Here is a 17407-nt window from a genome sequence, read left to right as displayed (position 1 = left end):
GGGTAACGTTCAGGACAACAGCTCCACCCTTCGGAAACCCACGCACAGCAGTGATCATAAACCACCTCCTCGAGGGTAGGAGCACTCAAAAATCAACGTGGGCTAAAGGCACAATGACCAAAATGCCCGATGAGGGGCAGCCGTCAGGGGAGGGGGCCCGGCTTCTCACGCGGCTCGGGAGGGTGACCTGGTGACGGCCCCGTCCCTGAGGGTGCTGAGGGGGAGGACGGAGGCGCGGCCGGGCGGGGCCACGCGGTTCGCTCCACAAACCTCTGTCACCCCTGCTCCCGCTCCCCTCCCGGACGTGACTTCAGAGCTACATGAGAAAAATATTTATCATACACGTTTCACCGTAATCCCGCTCTAAACACGGAAGGGATTTACAACGGCGGGTAGGCGGGAGCAAGGATAATTACAGGGGTGCGCGTTGCTAGAGGCTTTGGGCAGCATGACCCTCCGCGCGGGGCAAGCAGAGCAGCACCGCTGACAGAACCAGACGGCGACAAACGAAAAGCAAGGGACAGATAACTGAACAATCGCACATAACAGAGCGCCGCGCTTCGGACCGCCCCCCGTCGCCGCACGCGCGGGCGGTGCGCCCGCGCGCTGCCCCGCCCTGTCCCGTAAGATGGCGGCGCGGTTACTTTTCGCTACGCTCGGCTCTGCGGGTCCCCGGCGCCGGCCCTTCTCTGCCCGGGCCAGGTGAGCGCGGCCGGCCGTGGTGCCTGGGGAATCCCGCCGGGGAGCACCGCGAGGGCGGGTGGAAGGGCGCCCCGAGTTTGGGCTCCTTAGAGAGCGCGGTGTGTGTCTTTGCCCATCTACGTGGGGGGGGGCGTGTATGCGGGTTGATGGGGCCGTATAGCTGTATGTGCGCACATTCTGTATGCATACGTGTGTGTGGCGGGTGTGCGCATCCGTGTGCGTTCGGAGGGGTGTGGATGCGTGTGCTCTGTACGTGTGGCAGGAGGGTTGCAGGCACTGTGTGTGTATATAAAGGCGTAATGTGTACGTGTGCGGTCGGTCCTCGCCTTTGCAGGAGGTTCTAGTTCTGTGTTGTTCTTTGTTGTCTGTAATTCCCGCCTGAGTCCCTGGCGGGTCCGGGATCCCCCGGCCGGGCGGGTCCCGGGAGCCCCAGCGCATCGCCCGCGATATCCCGAACCTTTGCTCCACTTTCCCGGCCGGCCTGGGGACAGCGAGTCCTGTGCTGGCAGCAAGGTGACGGCTGGGCGCCTCGTTGCCCGGGCACACCATTCCCCCGTGGCATCAGGCGCTCGGGATCGGGGAAGGGGGCAGAAGGGCAGGAGTGTGATCACACCTTCCCCGGCCTTGGAGTTGTCTTTCCTAGGGCTTTGGTTGGCGCAAGGGATCAGCCAGGCCCTTCCCCTGTGTGACATGCAGGGTGGGAGCCACAATTAAACATAAGGGGGGGGGCTTAAAGAAAGCTCAACATCGTCTTAAACAGCGTTAAAAATAAGGTGGAGCTTTTGGGAGAGTCACTGTGTGCCTAGCTTTGGGGGTACAAAGTACTCAAGTTGCTGTATCCATTTTTTTACAAATACGATTAGAAATAAATAGAGTGTGTGTTTCTGGGGTGTTTAATCCTTTGCACCGGGTGACTACATGTGGCAGTAAATAAAGACTTTCGTCTCAATAACAGAGTAAATAAGTGTGGGCTCAGCTGAATTTTGCAGGACTACACACAGTTGCTGTGCTGAGGAACTTAGGAGAGATTAACAAAATGGTTTGAGAAAGGAACAGCGAATGCCTTTTCCATTTACTACAGCTCAGCTCTACTTAAAATTTCTGATATTTTATGGCAATAAAATAAAAACAGGTAAAAGAATCCAATGCACAAATATAAATTGAATTTTCATTTCAGCCTTCAAGTACTATGTCATCCTTTATGTTCTAAACCCCTACAAAAGCTTTATAAACCCTTCCTTGTTATTTCATAATTATACTTTTCTTGTGGGGTTTCTACTACTGACACCACTGTTCCAGTTTTTATTTTTTTGTTAAAGCAGCATTTTATTTTTATGTATGTTTTTATCAGAGTTTTGTGAAGATCGGCCTTCCCGCACAACAAAAATACCGAGATTTAGAATGATTTAGAAAGTATTGCTTTCAAGGTTAAGTATATGTGATAATGCAGAATACAATACATCCTTTGGAGCGTGCAAATCCACCCTGCACTCACTTTTATTTTGAGTATGTGAATTTTCAGCGTCATGGGTTTGCAAGTTTGGGGCTTTTGGGGAGGCATGTACAGAATGAACAAAATTCACCAAAAAAGTTCACTTGCTCATAAAGCTATTCCCTCAGTTTAAAATGAGCTGAATTGCATTTTGGAGGTTGTGTGGCAGGGGGAGAGAGAAGGCAGCGATGATTTTTAGCATCTCTAATAAACAGAAACTTTATTATTTTAGCTATATATGTATTATTATTGTTTTTAATTTATTTGAAGTGTTGAGGACAAGCTAGTCTGGCCATACCTCCTTTAACAGCTCACTGAAGTGCAGTGTCTCTTAGGTCTTTGTATTTATCTTGCGTATCCTTTGGACCTAACAGCGTGCCAGAGTTGGGATGTGAACCTGTGTTTAGCAACACAGGTGTTTCCTCTCTTTTAGTGTAAACATAAATAGAGTGCCTGTGCCCTAACAGATGCTTTCATTTGTCTTTCTTAGTCCTCTGCAAACTGAAGAACATGGCACGAAGCGCCTGGAACCATCTTCTGCTAAAACTTTGATGGATATAGGCACTCGGAGAATCTTCTCATCAGAGCATGACATCTTCAGGGAGAGTGCCAGGAAGTTCTTTCAGGAAGAAGTGCTGCCTTTTCACGCAGAGTAAGATAACCTCTTAAACATTTTGTTTTGCCAAATGATATGCATTTTTTCCCCCAAAATGCTTTTTGCGGTGTGACTCTTAATATGACAAGATAAACAGGTTATTAGTTTTTGTTTACAAGCTTTGTATTTCGAATTTAGTGAATTAAAACAAACCTGTGAAAATCACGCGTGAAGAAAAATCACACGTAATCAAAATTTGCCACATCCTCTGAGCTCCAGTGTAGGCAGTGTGGCATCCTCAGCTTAGGCCTATGAGCAAACAAATGCAGTTTGCAAGAGTTGCAGCAAAGCATTCCTGCTTTGTAGGATTAACTCTGACACCAGTGTCTTGGATGGAGTTAGGGGACAGTTCAGTTCCCATGGGGCTGATGTAACTAAAAAAGGCATTCATCTTGTGTCTAGGTTACATTGCAGTAGATTTTGTAACAACATACAAGTTCACGTAGAGTGGTAAGGTGAATTATGTATTACCAAGAAACTTGCACAAAACATCTTTGTTTAAATTTCTGTAACTTTTACTTCTGTGGAAATATGGGACAGAGTAGAAGTGTTGTAATTCCACTGAACTAGAGCTGGAGGGTAGTTTTAGCCCTTATTTTAGCTATATCCACTCAAGTTATAGTTGGGGAAAGAAAAGAAATTGAGGATTAAGTGGTTGTGAACTGAAAGTGTTAAGCTTCAGTAGTATCTTTACTTGAAGTGAAAACAGTGGGGGGTAGTGAAGGGCTTATTCTGAAATTGCCCTGCTAGGTGAATGTCCTGATACAGCTCACAATTGAGTGGGTGGAATATTGTGGCTCTGGGGCAAGAATGAACAGCAGGAGGCAATGGAAAGGACTTACAGCAGGGTTGGTGGCAGCTAGTTTTTTTTATCCTCAAACCACAGCCTTGTAGTAGTATGCTATGCTCTTCCATTGTGCACTTACATTCTGTCCACAAAAACAGACGTTTTCCCTCGTCTGTTGTTAGGCTTGTGGTGCAGGTTTGTAAACAGGTACTGGGTCTGCTTGAGGTTGCTGAAGATCCTGTTTGCTGTCGTGCTGACGCAGGGGTTTCTTAGAGAGGCTGGAACAAGTTGAAATTTTGTTCTTGCATCACTTCAGTGACTGATGAACTGATCTGTTCTCACACCTTTCAAGTAAACAAGGAGGCTTTAGGCACAGTATATTAATTGTCTGGGCTGATGTGAAAAGCCAAATGTGGCATCAGTGAATGCAGTTGTGGATTATTGTGAGGAGGTGAAGCTCTGGCGATGGGTGAAGTAGAGACAGGAATGGCCCTGAAAGTGAGGGGAGGGGTGAAGCAAAGGTGGTCAAGAGAGATTTGTGTAAGATTTCCAGTGTAGGAGCAAAAGCTCTGGAATGGAGCTTAAACACTAGAAAGCTTAAATACTGGAAAACAGGTTGCCCAGAGAAGCTGTGAACACTCATCCCTAGAAGTGTCCAAGGCCAGGTTGGATGGGGCTCTGATCAACCTGGTCTAGTGGAAGATGTCCCTGCCCATGGCAGGGGGTTGGAACAAGATGACCTTTAAGGTCCCTTCCAACCCAAACCATTCTGTGATTCTGTGATGCTATTCTATATGTAGGATAAGATACTTGATTAACTGTGGAAGAAGAGATGTGATATAGCTCTGCTGCACTCAGGTGTGTCAGAGGAATGTCTCCGATGTAATCTGTCTATCATATAATTTTAAAATTGTGTTTTTAAAGAAAAAGACATTAAAAAAAACACCTGGACCATTAATGGCTATCCAACTTTCTACTGAGTTGGCAAATCCCATTAAGAGGAACTATTTTTCTAAGATTGAGGGATTCCCATGGTGTTAAAGTTTGCAAACTGTCAGCAGCTAAGCCTCAACTCTATCTGTTTACACAGACTTGAAACTACCTTAAAGCAGTAATTTCACAAAATACAGTAATGAGTTGTTCTAAGTGCACAGGGACCGATTTTTATATAAAATTGGCTAATATGATAGCATTTTGGTTCTGATAAAGCAATTCTCATTGGCTGAGTGGAAGTCTTTCACAAAAGATACTGATGTGTTATACTCATTTTGTACAGGGGAAAATGGAATGTCGTGAAGATAAAGACCTGCTTGTAATTATCCAGATGGTTGTGGCTAAATCTCCTAAAAACCAGTCTGGTATAACAGTCATAACAAGTCTTAATGAAATTCCTGTCAGGTTACATGTTGGAAGCAGGAGTTCAAACTTGTTTTACAGTTGGTGCCCCTGTAATGCCAGTGGCATCTGTGGACTTGAAGATTAGAAAACCTGTGATTAATCCACTGCTTCTTGGCTGTGAAACATAGTTGTGTGTGTACCCTCACACTGTGTGTTAGTGTTCCAGTGTGAAGCAGCAGCCATGACAAATAAACAGTAGCATGTGGGGGTTTAATGTGTGGCCTTGTTCTTGTGTTCATTTTGCAGATGGGAGAAGGATGGCCAAGTGAGCAGGGAGCTCTGGGAAAAGGCTGGACATCAGGGTTTGCTGGGTGTTGCTATTGCTGAAAAACATGGAGGCATCGGAGCGGATATTCTCTCTTCAGCCATTGTCTGGGAGGAGCAGTGAGTACTAGATGCTTCAGGAAATATTTCAGTGATGACTATTTTTTTTTTCCATGAGTTGTCCTCATTATGTTTGCTTACAGAAAATGGAGTTCTCTTTCTTGTGGAAAGGTTAGTTTACACATATGTAAATCCCTCTTGTTTTAAGTATTCCGGATCACCGTTTGAGTAACAAGTGTCATTGTGCTCCACTGGCTGGGGGAAGTATTTTTTTAGCCTGGTACCCATTTGGCTGTGAAAGTACATTCTATAAATAATGGTACCAGTGCCTTAAATAATGGTACAAGTATCTTAATGAAATTCCTATCAGAAGCTCAGAGTCTCTGAGACTTCTGTGTAGTGGGATTTTCTTCATTGTTGCATCTGTGTTGTAACGATGTGGAGTTCAGTGTTTAAGTCTTTGTAGTACTTTTTCCTGAACTTCCCCCCACCTCTTTTTTTCCCCAGAATGTATGTTAACTGTACAGGCCCAGGGTTCAGCCTTCATTCAGATATTGTCATGCCCTACATTGCAAACTATGGCTCTGAAGAACAGATTAAACGCTTCATCCCCCAAATGGTTGCAGGCAAGTGCATTGGAGCTATCGCCATGACAGAACCTGGGGCTGGCAGGTAAGCCAAATATTAAACCAATTGTCTCAAATTATGTGCTTTCTATCGATTTATCAGTGAAAAACATTCTGAACCTCCTGGTTTACATGGTCACCTTAGCGATTAGACTATCCTACATTAGGTAGGACCTTGAAAAACCTGTTATAGGTTACTACATCTTTGTCATTTCAAGGTATTAGCTCTGAGTATGTTTCTGTATCATCCTGCTATGGGCAAATATGCTTTGTATTTACTTTTGCAATATAAATTTATAGTTACCAACTTGCTTGTCATGTGAACATACTTTTAATATGAAACATAGGAGAAAATTACATACCTTGGTAAAGAAGGCTTGACTTTACTATTAGCTTTTGTTGTGGAACAGAGCACCCTATTTTATTTTCTCTGAATCCTTCCAGAGAAATACTCCTCCTTGCCCATCATTATTGAATGGCAGCCAGCACGTGGAGCAGTCAGAGCTGGCTAGTTTCCAAAAGAGAGAGGGACAGATGAAGAGCAAAACCTGTTGGTGTCATGCTTCTACAAATGGTAGATGTAGCCCATGGCTTTTCGCAGAGCCTTCTGATCAGGACTGAGCCTGCTTAGAGGATGTGGTTTTGTCTGGCATTTGTCATTTAAGGCATATTGACCTGAGGGGATGCTGACCCATGCTTGTATTACACCACCTCCCACAAGCAGAGATGGGAAAATGGGACCTTGTGCTCCTGTATGATTGCATAGATTTATCATCCTTTTCCACAGCGTGTTTGTGGTTCTGTGTTACACTCAGCTGTTTCACTGTGTTTCACTATCCTCATCTGTTTTCACTGAGCCCATGCCTGGATGATATAAAATCTACCTTATTTTGTACTGGCTAGAATTCAAGATAAAAATTACAGCTTCCAGAATGGTTTCTTGAAGGACCTTTTGAATTTCGTTTCAGTGACTTGCAGGGAGTACGGACATATGCGAAAAAAGATGGAAGTGACTGGATTCTTAATGGGAGTAAGGTGAGTGCACAGACATACATGCTGCTCAGACATACAGGCTTTGGGAACTGAATGCATCCAGTACAGTGCACCAGGGTGTGCACCACAATTAGGATCTCCTCCCAGTCCCTTCGCGTTTGGTTTGGGGTTTTTTGTGTGGGTTATGTTGTGGGTGGTTTTTTTTTTCTCAGTTACTTTTTTTAATAGATCTTAAGATGTTTTTGTTACTGGCAATTTACAGACCAGTTATGGGAGGGCTTGTTTAGATTATTTTTGTAGCTTTTCAGTAACGCTATCAAAAGGGCTGTTTTCTCTTAAACTGTGAATAAAAGGGGAAAAAAAGGTGCTGCACAGTATAAGCAGGACCAAGGCTGGTTTTTAATACTGAGGTTTAAAAATAAAATATATGCAATACTACTTGTGAAATCTTCTGTGGCCTGAGTAAATACATGTTTTGCCACAATGCAAACTTCATAATCTTTATTCAGGAGCTTGCTGGTCATGTTAGCAGAAAAAAAAGAAAACCAGCTGTATCAGATGCTCTGTGTGTGTTGTAAAGCTGTTGCAAAGCATTAACCTCTTCTTTCATTGCTGCAGTAAAAAAGCAAGAAGGCAGGAATAGCGTTGAAATAGAATGTGGGTTCAACAGAGCTTTTTTTTAAAGCTGTGAAATGTCTTAATCTTCTTATGTACCCCTGCTGATAACATAGACTGATGGAGACTTCTGACCTTAGCAGAACTGCAGTGATGAGAGTGTGTGCAAGCAAATATGTATGTACAGGTGCTCAAAAGGTGCTCATGCTGTTCATTTGAAGCCAAGCAGGACAAGAAGCTCATTTCTTTTGCTAGAGTTAAGATGGATCCATTTGGCAGGTCCATGAGTCATTCTACAGGATTATAGTAAGCAGTAGTGACAAGAAGTCATTGATAATTTTGTGCATTATACCTTGCTGATTTAATTTGTAGACAAGAGAATCTCTGTGTTCATTTAATATCTACATTTGATACTGTATTCTTCTTTGTCATGGGACAGAAAAAGAAACAGATGTGTGCATTCTGTGACTTGACACTTCTGCCCCACATAATACTTCTCAAACTAGTGTCTGCCTTGTTCCAAAACACTTAATTGAGAAACCTTAAAATTCTGGACGCTTGAACCTTGCCTTTTGGTTCACCTGCGAAAGTGTCAGTGTAATTTTGCTTTCTGCTACTTGATGGTCTCTCCTAACTTCTCTCCACATAGTCCATGGCTTTATTCCAAGCTGCCTTTTTTACAGGTATTCATCACTAATGGTTGGATGAGTGATGTCGTGATCGTGGTTGCGGTTACAGACCGGGAGGCCCGATCCCCTGCTCATGGGATCAGCCTTTTTCTGGTGGAGAATGGAACAAAAGGCTTCATCAAAGGACGCAAGCTGAACAAAATTGGCCTGAAAGCTCAAGTGAGTTCATACGGCCCCTAACGGAATAGACTTGGAGGAAGCCTAAACCACTTAATGCCTAGCAATGGCTAAATAAATATAAGATGGAACTGTGGTTTTATTCTAGTTGTTAGACTTTAGAGCACAACCATGCAGAGTATGTCTGCTCATTTTGCCTATGGAAGTCTGAAATGTGGTCTGCAAGGAGACGCTGAGGAAGCTGGGTTTGTTCCCTCTGAGGGAACCTGGAAGGACAGGCTGTAGAGATGGTGGAACCAGGTTCTTTGTGGTGCAAAGTGAAAGGGAAAGTGGCAAATGACATAAGTTACATTAAGGAAAATTCTAAGTAGGTATTAGGAAAAAAAATTCACCATGGAAGTGGTCGGGTAGTGGCACAGGGGCCCAGAAAGGTCATGGAGCCTTCATCTTTGGAGCTTTGGAACGCATAAATAGGGCAAGGCCCTCAGCTGATTGTTTTTCTGGAGCTGCTTTGAATAGGAGATAAACTAGATGACCTCTGGAGGATCATTCTAGCCTAAATAATTCCATAATTTCGTGTTAGAGTGTACAATAACAAGAAAAAAAATAGGGCAAAAGAAGTGTAACGAAGAGATTACAATGTTAGACTATCAACTGTTGTGTTTCAAATCCTCTTAGGACACAGCAGAGCTGTTTTTTGAAGATGTGCGGTTGCCAGCCAGTGCCTTGCTTGGAAAAGAGAACAAAGGCTTCTACTATCTGATGGCAGAGCTCCCTCAGGTAAGAGGAATGTGAGTGCTTGCTGTCTGTGGGAAGAATAAAAAGACAATTTTTGTCACTTAGTCTTGAAGTTTATGTATTGTGAGGAGTCACCTTGGACTCTGAAGCAGGATGTCTGTAGGCAATGTTGTGTTGATGCTGCTGCTTTTTAACTGAACTATGCAGTGCTAGAAGTGCAATTCTTTGGGCATTTTAAAAATGTTGATATCTACCAGGTCAAAGCCATATCTTTTAATTTTAATCTTTTAATCAACAACCCAGCTATTGAAGAACCTGAGGGTAGTGTATTAAACGGAACATACCACAGTTTCCTTTTGTACTTTTACTATGGAACCACTTTGGTTAGTAAATTAAATATAGCTTGGAGGTCTCTGATGCATTTGGCATTCTCTTTAAAAAAGAAACAAGCACTGCTGTTCTAGCTCTTCCACCAGTAGAAGCATATTAAAGATATATGGAACTCTGTTCATATTCCAAAGTGAAAAAATCGTTTAGCTGCCAAAATACCTTGCCAGTTACGACTTAGTTTATGAAGTTTTGGAACTATTTGGGAGGACAAAGAAGCAATGTAGTTTTTCAAAATGTGACTGTGCTTTGTCAAAACTATGACTTTGCATTTGTCTCATCTGGTAGAGATCACATTTATTTAATTTTATACTGTCAGTAAATACAAAACCTGATCAAAAAAATATACATTACAGCTTTAAAGAAATAGATACACTCATGAACAGATTCAGCGTAATCATCAGATGATTTCAGTGATGCCAGAAGCAATTGTTCTGCACTTAGTTTTTGGTTTTCACCACGTTATGAGGAAGGAAAAACTAGCTGGTTTTGTAGGCTTTGTTTTTTCTAGAGTTATCCTATTGAAATTGTCAAATATAGCTGTTACTTAGACTGAACAGTGAAAACCAATAACAGAAACAGAATTTCATGTGAATTTTTCAGTCAGTAAGAGTCCTGTGGTTGATTTGTGGCTAGTTTTGGAGTCATCATGATAGAGCACAACCCTGTCTTAAGACCTAAAAGTGAGCTTTAGGCAGCAAGGTGTTCATCCCACTTGCTAATTTCAGTAATGCAATGTTGTCTGGTTGGATATTTTGTGTGACTTCTGCCTCCCCTCTCTTAATGAACAATACTGAACATCTGTGTCCCGACTGTGCATCTAGTGTGGAGAAATGTAGGATAACTCAACTGAATCACATCATTTGTGTCCAAAAGGAAAGACTTCTAATTGCTGATATGGCTCTGGCTGGCTGTGAATTCATGTTTGAAGAAACAAGAAATTATGTGAGGCAAAGAAAAGCTTTTGGGAAGACAATTGCACACTTGCAGGTGAGTTTGAACTGAGAGACTTGTATACAAATTCCAGTGTATGCTTCCTGTACGTCTGTGTATGTGAAATAGTGAACAAATCAAAATTTTGAAAGGATTATTTTCATGGGTTTCACGTTTGGACTGTGTTGTTGCCTCTGTGCCCATCATTCATTTTTGAGAAGCAAAATAATCAAAAAAACAGCACCAGAAAAGCCTTAGTGTATGTATTTTATGACTGAGGTAAATACCTCCCAGCAGTACTGCTTTTGGAAGGGAAATATGTAACCAGGAACTATACTGGCTCTTTGCTGCTGTGAAGAACAATTCCCGTGTTGCTCTTAGGCTTGCATTTTACTGCCAGAGGTCATAATCACAGGGTCCATCACACCTGCCTGTGTTTCTGTATCTGCCCAGAATCCTGGAGGCTGCCTGTGCAGGCACTGTGTTCCTCTGCACACAGAGCATTGCAGAGAAATGGCATTAGAGGCTGGTGCTGGTGGGGACTCCCAGCAGTGTTCTTGCTGCCCAGGTGCTGCAGAGGTGCTTGTGTTGTTTTTGTTGGCTTTGTGGGTGTTGTAATGAGATTCCTCAGCCAGCAGCGAGTTGGGTGTTTGTGTGACTGCCTGTAAAACTGTTGGATTATGCTCTGTGGGCAAACCTCACTCCTGACAGGGGTAGGTAACTGTGTTTTGAGACGTTTGTGCCCACGCTCTTTAGCTGCAGTCATAAAACAGATGTTCCTTTGCGCAGGATTGTGATATTACAGTTTTCCTGACCAAGCTCCTGCATTGGGTTTATAGGATAGAAGTGACTCATACCAGTTAAGGATGTTGGCTGCCTCATTTTTAATATACTTTTGAAATAATTAACAACAACAACAACAAAAAAATCCATTTCTATGTCTTGGGACTTCCTTTGTCAAAATCAAGTCTTTAGTTGTGAAGGGCACCAGAACTGGGCCCTTTGGAGGCTGGAATGCCAGGTATCTTTCAGGAGACTATGATCTTTGTCTGTTTCTAAAGTTAACATTCAGGAATCCATAATTTCAGATGGAATTTAGTATGAGCACCATGCAACTTTAACACAAAAGAAATATATTTTACCTTTTTTTAATGTAGGTCAGGGATGATTCTTATTTGTATTAGCTCAGTATGCAGAGCTCTCCAAAATAATTTCCTTTTTTTAGGCTAGGCCACTGCCAACCACCTCATAAAGTGTATTATTTTTACCAAAATAATACATTTCTGCTTAACTCTTCAGTTTCCTTTTTTTGTTACTGCTGGCTAGAGCATGCATATAATAAATAATCCTTTCTATTAGAGCTCTGCCTTGGCTAATTTATTTACTCATGCTGTTTTACAGTGTTTGAAATCAAATCTTATCTTTGTAATAGTAGACTGGTCTGGTATATTTGAAGCAAGATGATCTTTTTTTTTAATACAATTCTAGAACTGAGCTTAGAAACAACTTTTGTTATTGGCTGATATTTTTATCCTCTCCCTACCAGACTTACAAGAAGATGGTCTGAAGCTTGCCTGGTCTGGTTTTAATACACTTATGATGGATTTTTCCTTTTCTATCTAGATACTCTTTTCCAATGTGACAGAACTCAGTGCTGAAAAACTTTCTGCTGGCCTAAAATTTCTTTTATTTTTTGCTTATGTCTCTTTGCATGTGACTGAAATTCTGAAGAATGCTTAGGAAGGCATTAAATAGATGGTGAAATGTTGTTGTTAACTGGGGAAATCCGTGGCTCTACAGAGTGAAAAGACGTTCCCCCACAAGAGGGAACACCCAGAGCCTCCTGCTCTGTGCTCCCTAGGAATTTGTTTGCCAGGCTCTATGGCTTTTTCTCTTAAATGCATGTTTTGAGTTGACCTTGAGAAGTAAAGGGCGGTACTTTTCTCTAATAAGACTGGTGAAGACATAATTGTAGGGACAGTAAGGTGTCTTCTGGTGTACAGAGCCAAAGTTGTTTGAAATAGTGATTTCTAACAGAAATACTTCTGGAAAATGCTTCATTTTCTACTTGAAGTGTTAAACTGTACTACTTCTGCTCTCTTTCCTCTGCCCCTTCTATCCAATTCCAAAACCAGACGATACAGCACAAGTTGGCAGAAATAAAAACGCAAATTTGTGTGGCCCGAGCCTTTATGGACAACTGTCTGCAGCTCCACGCAGATAAACGCCTGGACTCTGCCACAGCTTCTATGGCAAAGTATTGGTATGTAGTTACAGTCCTTTGGAAGTGTTACTTGCATGATCTTGCCAGGAGTCTAGTGATAAAAACACTGAGCTGTTAAGGACTCATGAAAAGATAAAATTACTGCCTGATTAAAGCAACATTGTCAGCTTCTAAAAGAGACCACTAGCTTTAACTTTACTCATGTGCTCAGCAAAAATGTTAGTTACATTGAAAACCAGTGTTGGTTAAACAGATCAATTTCAAAATAAAGATATGCTTTTGAAATAGGCTTCTATTAATAACAAGGTCAGGATTCAGCTTTAGCTTCAAGTATGTGTGAGTTCTCCATTGGTATTTAGACAAAGTTTACATTTTACTGTAGCAAATTGTTGTTCAATGTTTGTTGGGTTCAGCAGTTTTTTGGTGGTTTTGTTTTGTTTTGTTTTTAATGGGGTATGAGGCTTGTTTTGCCTTTTATAAAGAAAAAAAAAGGCAAAATTGGAATATATTTGAAGCTCTATGATACTTTTTAGTCAATGTCACTTAGCAATAGCTGTTTGGTGCAGCCAGTTTCCAAAGCTGTCGGGTTTTGGGAAGAAATAGTTGGCTACGGCTGTCGCTGTAACTGAGACTAAACAGTGCTTTCCTTTGTTGTTCAGAACTGCTCCTCCCTCATCCTGTACTTGGTGGTGTTATCTGTTAACTTAGGTTTAACCAGAGAAATCTGGACGAGTGGAAACATCTAAGATAGTGGCACATGAATTTGGATGGTTTGAGTTTGCTTGCAAACTCAAGAGGGGAGAAAAACGCACAAACGAACAAATAATTTTATGGAAGATGCACAGATTTACAGGTTTTAGGCTTTTAAAACGAAGTATAGAGGAAACGAGCAGAGAATGCTGAGGGGATCCAGAGAGAATATTTACAGTAGAAGGAAGGATTTTGATAGAGTGTTATTCCTGGCACTGATTACCTAGAAGTATCAAGTACATAAGCAGAGGCATTCAGTTTTGAGGAGGAGGAAACAACGAGTGCCAGCTCAGATACGCAAACTTACTTCATCAACGAATTGCCCAAAGCAAGGCATTTGAAACTCCCTCACTTTCCCAAACTGTTTAGCATCATGATTTTTTGTGGATTTCCCCTTTCACTAGTGGAGTCCCTGTGGCTCCCTTCCATAAAATTTCTTAAATGGTCTAGAAAATACTTGAATATAAAATTGCTTTATTCCCTAGTGTGTCAGGAGACTCTGTCCAGTTAATTTTGCTTCAAACCTTTGGTATAGTCAGTGATATGACTTAAAGCTTTGAAGGATTTTAAAATGTGGTTTGTGCATCTCTTTTCTTACATCTGGAGAAACATCTGCTGGGTTGTTTGGAGGGGGTTTTTTGTGGTGATAGGTTGTGTAACATACCTAAATTAATTTGGGAAAATATATAGGAAAGACAGTTGCAGTAACTCACTGCTGCAGATTTAAAGTTGGTATAATAAACTGTAAAGATTTCACTGAATGAAGGGATGGTTTGGAGAAAAGGACTCCTACATTCTTCCATGAGAAGCAGTTGACTTGAGTTGTCATTTTTGTTCCTTCTGTTGCCACTCTGAAAGCTGTATGCTTAGAAAGTGGGTTTTTTCATGTCTTGTAACTTTGGCTTGAGCTTCCAGTGCAGTTAAAATTTATTTTGCTGTTAAGTCCATATTTTACAGGGATCAAATCCCAGAAGAATTACAGTACTTTTTAGAATTGAAGATTCTAAAATTTATGAGGAAATGTAGTTATCCCCAGGTGATGGTTATGCTCAGAGAACATCCTAGTGTGTTGCTAGTGGGAATGGGTGGGGGGGAAGCCTGATTTTTCTCCTAATTTCTGGCAAAGCTGAGGGGTTTGGTAAGAAGAGAGACTGTATCTGTGTGCTTCACAAAAGGTATCTCTTGGCCTGTGAGAAAGGTGAACAAGCCTGAATGTTTTGAAACCTTTCCTTCTCTGAAAGCTGTTTGATGAAGAGAATACATTAAATTGAACAGTATTTATTTCTTACTAGTCATGTTATGTTTTTGGCTTAACATATCTCTCGTAATGTTTCACAGCATAACATCCTTCTAAAAACAAATTTCTTTTTGTCCATTTAAGGTGTTCTGATCTCCAAAACAGCATAGCTACTCAGTGTGTGCAAATGCATGGAGGATGGGGGTACATGTGGGAGTATCCAATTGCAAAGTAAGTGTAACATTTCAGACTTGCATGATGAAAGATTACCAGCAAAGTCAAATGAGGCACTTCCTTTATGTCTCCCTATCAGTTGTTTAGTGTTAGTAGTGATTTACTGTTCCTTTTCTCATCGTCTTTATTGAAAGGCAATCTACTGTCCGGATGTCTGCAAGAAGGCTTTGTTTTGATTCTCCAAATAACTCTTAAGCTGTTCAGCAATTACCTGTTTTTTCACAAAATAGGAGTGGGTTTTTTAGAGGAAAATATTAATTGAAAAAAAGAGAGAAGGAAAACCGTAAAAACAAAAATGAGAGGAGCTAGTTTTTATATTTTATCTGAAATTAATGCGTATGTATGAAGAAAAGAAAATGTTGATACAGTCTAAGTCTTGTATAATGCCACAGGATATCAACTTGCTGAATCAAGGGCATGCCGGGCTACACTCAGCTTTTTTACACCTCTTAAAATGAAAAGCTAAGAGATTTCTATGCAGAAAGAAGAATTTGCCATTCCCAATTTTTTGCTGACTTTATGAATTTAGAGACAGGAAATTTTTGTCTTTTTCCTTGTGCATTATCTGTGAAGGTTGTGCACCATTAGTGCCATTTGCCACAGTAAGAGGTTTTGATGCTGATTTTATTAAAAAAAAAAACAAAAAAACCCAAACAAACCCAAAACAACAAAGGGGGTAGAAGTAGCAAAACAAGGACTGCTGTGCAGTTGTCATAAATAGATAAAGTATTCTTTTTAATTAGTAGGTTTAGATTTTTTTTTAAATTCATTAAAGAGTATAAAATATTGCTTTAAAATAACTTGTTTCTAGGTGTTTTCAGTGAATGTAATTTGTGAGTGTTCTGCAGCCTATTTTACTAAAGGAAGGACAGCAAGTCTTGATCAGGGTGTCCTCAAATCCTTGCTTATCTGTGTGTGCAGTAGTTGCCCATACAGGGTTTTATTATCAGCATGGTCCAGCAACATGCATGTTTCCAGGGAATGTCTCATTGCTCCTGAGCTGTTCTCTCTATAGTGAAGCAGAATTAGGAGATTCCCGGTTTGGTTCACAGCACTTTGCAAAGTTATAATATTTTAGGCAGTTAAAGCCTCTAGGAAAATATGAACCTCTTTAACAACAGGAATTGCATTTAAAAAGAGGGATCTTCAAAGATAAAACAACTGTTTTTCTTTTGATTGTATGTCCATTCCAAGGAGGTGTTTTTAATCTTTCCTTGCTTTGTTTTGTTTCCCCCCCCCCACAGAGCTTTTGTGGATGCCCGTGTTCAGCCAATCTATGGTGGTACCAACGAAATAATGAAAGAACTTATTGCTAGAGACATTGTCAGTGACAAGTAGGGCAGATGCTTACTACTTTGGAGAGTCTCAGAGAATCCTTTTATATATTAATATATGGCATAAAATCAGGCATCAGAATGTAAGGTAAATAAATTTGGTGTATCATATTCTTTAAATGAAGTGACACTTAAAAAAAAGAACAACTAGTAACACCAGGGTGCTCATATGCAGGATATCTAATATCTAATGAACTTTAAATGTTTTTGGACAACACGGAGTACTCTGTTTCAAGAGTTTTGAATCCAGCCCTCAGTTTTCAGAATCATATTTCCAGAGGAGTCATATTCTTAACTAATAAACAAAATTAAATGTTAATGTAACTTTGAATTTGTATTTCCCCTTGAGAAGTAGAACTTGAAACTTTCGCTATTGTTGCTATACACCTGCTCACTGCACAGCAGCCGCCCGCTGTGCAGCTGACCCTTATGTTTACATCTAACCCGGAATGCCTTATTTTAATTAGTTTGTTCAAATAAACGTAATAAAGCATTTCTATGCAATCTCATGCTTGTCTACGTTACTTCAAAGCCCGAGGGGGAACCGGGCTGCTTGCTCCCTGCCCGTGTTCACCTCAGGGTGCTGAGGGGGAGTTCGGAGGGAGGGAACATAATGCCGGTGAACGTGTTTTTCTTTTATTGGCATAATAACTCGGAAATATTTAGGCAGGTTAGTGTGTTTATGGGTTTTTTTTAGTTATTTTCACATGTTAGAGGTTACAGTTGCACCTCCCGCGGCGGGCACAGCGCTCTCCCCTCAGCTCCCTCACAGCCCCGGCGCGGCGGGAGGGAGGGGGCGGGGGAGCGCCCAATTTGCGCGTCAGGCGGGAACCCTGCCAATGGCGGGAGGGCCCCGCCCCGGCGCGCCGGATTGGCGCGGCTCCCCCTGAGGAGCGAGGGACCCTCCCGCACCGCCGCGCTGCGCTTTTTGCTGGGGCGGGACTCTTCACATCGGCAGTGCGAGCCGCGCCGGGTGCCGCTCGTCGCGGGCTGAAGGCGGCGGGGCGGGCCGCTGCGGAGAACCTGCGGGTGCAGAGGAAGCGGGGGTCGCGGGGCACAGCGGGCAGGCTGCGGGCGGCGAGGCGCGGGAGGCGGGGGGCAGGCAGGCCGGGCGGCGGTTGGTTCCCAGCGGCGGGAGGGGCGGGTGGGCTGCGCGAGTGGGGGGGTGGTAG

The 17407-nt window shown here is 42.1% G+C and overlaps 1 protein-coding gene across 1 annotated transcript; it reads left to right on the top strand.

Moving 5' to 3' along the window:
• The first annotated feature begins 628 nt into the window (after positions 1 to 628).
• Positions 629 to 16744, top strand: ACADL (acyl-CoA dehydrogenase long chain). Its single transcript, XM_018071887.2, has 11 exons — positions 629 to 702; positions 2685 to 2846; positions 5281 to 5418; positions 5866 to 6030; positions 6953 to 7019; positions 8276 to 8440; positions 9077 to 9178; positions 10400 to 10513; positions 12592 to 12719; positions 14812 to 14898; positions 16146 to 16744. Exons 1-11 carry the CDS (start codon positions 629 to 631, stop codon positions 16237 to 16239), a joined length of 1296 nt encoding a protein of 431 aa, XP_017927376.1. The 3' UTR covers positions 16240 to 16744.
• Positions 16745 to 17407: the final 663 nt, after the last annotated feature.

This window comes from Manacus vitellinus, unplaced genomic scaffold (assembly GCF_001715985.3).
Source record: "Manacus vitellinus isolate BGI_N305 unplaced genomic scaffold, ASM171598v3 scaffold_20_pilon, whole genome shotgun sequence".
NCBI lineage: Eukaryota > Metazoa > Chordata > Aves > Passeriformes > Pipridae > Manacus > Manacus vitellinus.
The sequence above is the reverse complement of the archived record's forward strand: the minus strand, read 5'-3'. Positions and strand labels throughout refer to the sequence as shown.

Excerpts from the sequence above, each read along its gene's own strand:
- ACADL (XM_018071887.2), top strand. The coding sequence starts at position 629 with ATGGCGGCGCGGTTACTTTTCGCTACGCTCGGCTCTGCGGGTCCCCGG. Across the intron at positions 2,847-5,280 it reads GTGCTGCCTTTTCACGCAGA|ATGGGAGAAGGATGGCCAAG; the intron begins GTAAGATAACCT and ends TTCATTTTGCAG. Across the intron at positions 12,720-14,811 it reads GCTTCTATGGCAAAGTATTG|GTGTTCTGATCTCCAAAACA; the intron begins GTATGTAGTTAC and ends TGTCCATTTAAG.